Source organism: Anarhichas minor, unplaced genomic scaffold, assembly GCF_050575085.1.
Source record: "Anarhichas minor isolate MPS153535 unplaced genomic scaffold, ASM5057508v1 ptg000105l, whole genome shotgun sequence".
Taxonomy (NCBI): Eukaryota; Metazoa; Chordata; class Actinopteri; order Perciformes; family Anarhichadidae; genus Anarhichas; species Anarhichas minor.
In genome coordinates, this window is record NW_027466551.1 from 133,259 (window position 1) to 139,551 (window position 6,293).

A 6,293-nucleotide genomic window follows, 5' to 3' on the forward strand; every position below is an offset into this window, starting at 1 on the left:
GCAGTTCTTCCTGTGTGGTGATGATGAAGATGAGTGTCAGGTTTCCAGACGTCTTCCCAAAGAGAAACCGAAAGGAAGACGTCGTCCTAACTCGGTCCTTCGAGGACGTGATGCTGCACTGAAAGCAACTCTAAAATCTAAATTTGTTCCGGATAAATCCTGAAGTTTAACCTGGAAGAAAACGTGAAGGTGTGAACGTGCTTAATTGTTTAAAAAAGGTAAAGAGTGAATTACAATAGTTGATTCTTCATAATATAAACGCTTGAATAAAGTTCTCCGAGGATAGAAGTGATCTAATTTTTGAAACCATCCAAAGTTGATTAAAAATTCATCTTCACATGATGATCAAAAGTTACATTGGAATTGAAGAGAACTCCTAAATATTTATATTAGGCTTTACAGAATATTAGCAAATGTGTCACTAAAGACTGAAGTCTCCAGTGACCCAAATATATTTGATATCCTTCTGTATCCTCCTTCGAGTCTGTTGGGGATCGTGGTTTCATAGAATGAGATCTTTTGATTGTGAATGAATCTGCTACTGGAAGCATATTAATACAGAAAAGAAGAAGACCGAGCTTTGACGTACTCCAGAGTTCATAGTGGCAGTAGATGCGTTACCAAGAGAGACTGTAAACAGTCTGACAGGTTGGAGATGAACCACTAGAGAACCGAGTCAGAGACGACCAACAAAGACTTTTAGATATGAAATGAAAGTACTTTGATCCACTGTGTTGAAAGCGGAACTTGATGGTTTGTTACCTCAGGAGAGCAGTTCATTGTTTCTACACAATATTTTCAAAGATCTTTGATAGAGTTTGGAGATCGGTATGTAATTGATTAGTACATATGGATAGAAATACGGAAGTCAAACAATAAACATAAATCTTTGTTAGTTTATATACACAGGTATATATTTCACATATAAATATTTGACATCTACTCCAGAGTCTGTCCAGCATACGCACAATATTTCAGCAGACATATCCTTGATTGATATCTTTGGACTTTCTACAGGACGTCAGACTTTCCATCAGCTGTTTTTAGGCAACTGATCTCCAGTCTAACTGATAGAAGGAGTCCGTGTTGACTCGTCAGTGGCGACCAGCGAGGTGGCCGAGAGCCCCGGCTCAGCAAACGGGAACACTTCTCTGGTCAATCGGGTCAGGAAGCACGGCATCTCCTTCTTCCCAGCCAGCGCGCCACCTTTGGCCTGGAAGCTGTAGGCCACAGTGTGGGAGAGGCGGGTCATCAGGCGGGTCAGCTCAAGGTTACGATTGTCTTCCTGCTTTAATAAAGTGCAGAAAGTCTGGAGGAAGACTGATCCTAGAGGGTGCATGAAAGCTCCATATCCTGAGGAGACGACAGAGAAGAAGATCTGGGTCAAAACAGGAACATTAAAACATCCATCTCACTAGTGTTTACCTGGTGGTGTAGTGTACATCACAGCTCTAGACAGAGGCCTTCTCACTAGTGTTTACCTGGTGGTGTGGTGTACATCACAGCTCTAGACAGAGACCTCCTCACTAGTGTTTACCTGGTGGTGTACATCACAGCTCTAGACTGAGACCTTCTCACTAGTGTTTACCTGGTGGTGTGGTGTAGATCACAGCTTTAGACGGAGACCTTCTCACTAGTGTTTACCTGGTGGTGTAGATCACAGCTCTAGACGGAGACCTTCTCACTAGTGTTTACCTGGTGGTGTGGGGTACATACCAGCTCTAGACAGAGACCTTCTCACTAGTGTTTACCTGGTGGTGTGGTGTAGATCACAGCTCTAGACAGAGCCCTTCTCACTAGTGTTTACCTGGTGGTGTGGTGTACATCACAGCTGTAGACAGAGACCTTCTCACTAGTGTTTACCTGGTGGTGTAGATCACAGCTCTAGACGGAGACCTTCTCACTAGTGTTTACCTGGTGGTGTAGATCACAGCTCTAGACGGAGACCTTCTCACTAGTGTTTACCTGGTGGTGTGGGGTACATACCAGCTCTAGACAGAGACCTTCTCACTAGTGTTTACCTGGTGGTGTGGTGTAGATCACAGCTCTAGACAGAGGCCTTCTCACTAGTGTTTACCTGGTGGTGTGGTGTACATCACAGCTGTAGACAGAGACCTTCTCACTAGTGTTTACCTGGTGGTGTACATCACAGCTCTAGACAGAAACCTCCTCACTAGTGTTTACCTGGTGGTGTACATCACAGCTCTAGACAGAGACCTTCTCACTAGTGTTTACCTGGTGGTGTACATCACAGCTCTAGACAGAGACCTTCTCACTAGTGTTTACCTGGTGGTGTAGATCACAGCTCTAGACAGAGACCTTCTCACTAGTGTTTACCTGGTGGTGTGATGTAGATCACAGCTCTAGACAGAGACCTTCTCACTAGTGTTTACCTGGTGGTGTTGCATACATCACAGCCGTATCCACGGGAACAGAGAGATGCTGTGAAATGCTGCACTCTCTGGTGTCACCAGCTGAATCCACCTCCACACCATCATCCAGACCAGCTCCTCGACACGCCTGCAGAGATCACAACCAGCCCTCAGTCACCCTCCATCTTCATCATCATGGTCAGTGTGTGTGTGTGTGTGTGTGTGTGAGAATCAGAACCGTTTATTATGTAAATACACATACAAGGAATTTTACATGGTGGATGGTGCATAACATTAAACAATCAACACAGTGCAAAAATTAGAAACATTAAAATTTACAATAAAATATACTGCACAAACAAACAGATAACAGTACTTTAACCAAGTATAATGTAAGTGTAATGTGAAAGTGTCAAGTGTATTTAAATAAAGAAACAGAAGGGTTGTGCAGGGGAGTGACCGGTAGGAAATTGTCCTGGGGATGACAGAGTCAGTGGGGGTCCCGGGCTTTGTTGATGAACCCGACTGCAGACGGGAAGAAACTGTTCATGTGTCGTGAGGTCTTGGTCCTGATGGAGGTCTTGGTCCTGATGGACCGCAGCCTCCTGCCAGATGGAATGGGCTCCAACAGTTCATGTCCAGGGTGAGAGGGGTCGGCTACAATCCTTCTTGCTCGGTTCAGGGTCCTTGAAGCGAACAAGTCCTGGAGGGATGGCAGATTGGGGGGTCACTGGGATGGGTGGTACAGAGGCATGAGCCCCTGCTGAGCTGGGGGAGGGGGGCCTGGTGGTCTGGGACTGGTTGATGGAGCCATGGGGTATCTGTCTGAGACCTCTCCAGACAGAAGCAGAGTCACTTGCTGAGAGCTGGTGTTGCAGTTTCTCAGAGTACAGTCATTTAGTGTCTCTCACCGCCTTGCTAAACCTGTATTTTGTCTCTTTGTACAAGTCATTGTCCCCACTCCTACATGAATGTTCCTTGTGCAACGTTAGCTGTCTGAGTTCTGCTGTAAATAGGGTTTGTCGTTGATATAACTCACCCGAGTGCTTGTTGGAACACATCTGTCTTCACAGAAGTGTGTGTGTGACAGTAAACACTCTCACCTGTATGAGGAACACTTTGGCCTTTTTCTCCATATATTTGTTGTTAAAATATGTGAAGATTCGAGACAGTTGGACGGGTTTCCCATCTGCTCCAAACACGCAGCCGTCGTCCCCGTGAGACGACAAGACGGCCAGAAAACAGTCCTTCACAGGCCGCTGGCTCTCTATGCACACACACACACACACACACACACACACACACACACACACACACACACACAATGAATGAGGTATGCACTAAAGTGTACAGGTGAGAACATTCAGTCCAAAGTATGAGTTGTGTCACGTCTCCAACACTGAATGATGACACATATTATATAATATGACACTTATATATATGATATGAAATGTGAACTTGCTCCTGTGTTATGACTTTCATAACCAATAATCAGACTCTATGTGACTGTTGCACACCGTTATCTGTTAGTCATGTCTGATATCTGGGTGTCTCTGCTGAGGCTCAGCACACAGAAGCAAACACACAATCCAGACAGAATGTCAGTAAAGATCACGTGTGGACTAATAATCGAAGGAGATTATATTTGTCTTCACAACAAGTATTTAGAACCTCTGAGCCGACAACATAAAGACAGACACATTAAAAATGACACTGCTCTGAAGCTGAAACTCTTCATGTTGTTGTATTTTAAATATTGCCACCTTTCAGAAACAGCTGGTAGATCTCGTCCCTGCTGAGGTCGGTGTGGATGTCCACCTTAAAGCCCAGCTTGCTGAGGGTCCGGTGGAGGGTCTTGGCGTCTTTACCTGCTCCGGGTCTCCTTCCTAGTGTCACTCCTGGGTCAAACTGCTCCACAGAGACCAGAACCGCCCTGTTCCTGTGATCCATCAGTCCTCTCTACTTCGTCTTCCTCTGTGAGACGCTGCTCTTTGCTGTGTGTCTCCGTTATGTCTGTCTGTCTCTGCTCTACAGATCACCTGCAGTCACACCTGAATGACCATATATGGTCCCTCTACAGGCTGTTACAACAGGAAGGATCACGAGCGTTTCTGTCTCACTGTGTTACATAACATGCACGTGCCGGGAAAAGACACTGTGCAACCCCTCTGCACGCCTTCCTCACGTGTGCTCCTCTCAGGTGTGTTTCCTCTCAGGTGTGTTTCCTCTCAGGTGTGTTTCCTCTCAGGTGTGTTTCCTCTCACTTGTGTTCCTCTCAGGTGTGTTTCCTCTCACGTGTGTTTCTCTCACGTGTGTTCCTCTCAGGTGTGTTTCCTCTCACGTGTGTTTTCTCTCAGGCGTGTTTCCTCTCAGGTGTGTTTCCTCTCAGGTGTGTTTCCTCTCACGTGTGTTTCCTCTCAGGTGTGTTTCCTCTCACGTGTGTTCCTCTCAGGTGTGTTTCCTCTCACGTGTGTTTTCTCTCAGGCGTGTTCCTCTCAGGTGTGTTTCCTCTCAGGTGTGTTTCTCTCAGGTGTGTTTCCTCTCAGGTGTGTTTCCTCTCACGTGTGTTTTCTCTCAGGCGTGTTCCTCTCAGGTGTGTTTCCTCTCACGTGTGTTTTCTCTCAGGTGTGTTTCTCTCAGGTGTGTTTCCTCTCACGTGTGTTTCCTCTCAGGTGTGTTTCCTCTCAGGTGTGTTTCTCTCAGGTGTGTTTCTCTCAGGTGTGTTTCCTCTCAGGTGTGTTTCCTCTCAGGTGTGTTTCTCTCAGGTGTGTTTCCTCTCAGGTGTGTTTCCTCTCAGGTGTGTTTCCTCTCAGGTGTGTTTCTCTCAGGTGTGTTTCCTCTCAGGTGTGTTCCTCTCACATGTGTTTCCTCTCAGGTGTGTTTCCTCAGGATCAGGACTAAACTGAGACTGGTTCATATGGAGGATCGGGACTAAACTGAGACTGGTTCATATAGAGGATCAGGACTAAACTGACACTGGTTCATATAGAGGATCGGGACTAAACTGAGACTGGTTCATATTATAGAGGATCGGGACTAAACTGAGACTGGTTCATATAGAGGATCGGGACTAAACTGAGACTGGTTTAGGACCAGTTAGAACTTCCTCTCAGTCAGATTAGAGTAAAACGAGTATTTCACCGTTTTATCAGCATCATTTATTCATCATTTTACTATTATTCCTCTTGGTTGTAAGTTAAGAAACTGAAAGTGACATTTAAAAGCAGGAACTTATCGAGATGAAACACGTACAAATATACACAAAGCTGTAAAGAGAAGTAGAGTTAACGTCAAGTCAAACAGAAAGAAGAACAGGAACAATCTCCTTTAGATTCTTCAAACACAGTCACTGAGTTCTGCTGAGCTAAAAAACATGAAACTAAAAGAGTTGATAAAGACACAAAAAATATCATCAATGTGTGCAAAGTACTGACAAACAGAGTACTACTTCATGTGCTGCAGTCAGGGTTTAGAAAATGACCGAAGAATAAAGTAATTCCACTTATAAACAAATATAAACAGGCTTCGTTACTTGTAAAAGTACTGTGTTCAAAGTGAGATTTAGTGGATTAAAAAGTACAATATTTACCTCTGAGATGTAGTACAGTATAAAGTACATGTACCTCTGAGATGTAGTACAGTATAAAGTACAATATGTACCTCTGAGATGTAGTACAGTATAAAGTACAACATGTACCTCTGAGATGTAGTACAGTATAAAGTACTATATGTACCTCTGATATGTAGTACAGTATAAAGTACAACATGTACCTCTGAGATGTAGTACAGTATAAAGTACTATATGTACCTCTGATATGTAGTACAGTATAAAGTACAACATGTACCTCTGAGATGTAGTACAGTATAAAGTATTTAGGCTGAATGAAAAACTATGAGTGCTCCTTTTTCTGTCACGTGATT

At 44.4% G+C, this 6,293-nt stretch overlaps 1 protein-coding gene across 1 annotated transcript; it reads right to left on the minus strand.

Annotated features, from left to right (window-relative positions):
- Positions 1-948: 948 nt before the first annotated feature.
- On the minus strand, positions 949-4,712 carry LOC142939713 (caspase-7-like). Its single transcript, XM_076082852.1, has 4 exons — positions 4,136-4,712; positions 3,476-3,639; positions 2,394-2,520; positions 949-1,353 (listed from the first exon to the last, which is right to left on the minus strand). Exons 1-4 carry the CDS (start codon positions 4,320-4,322, stop codon positions 1,064-1,066), a joined length of 768 nt encoding a protein of 255 aa, XP_075938967.1. The 5' UTR covers positions 4,323-4,712; the 3' UTR covers positions 949-1,063.
- Positions 4,713-6,293: the final 1,581 nt, after the last annotated feature.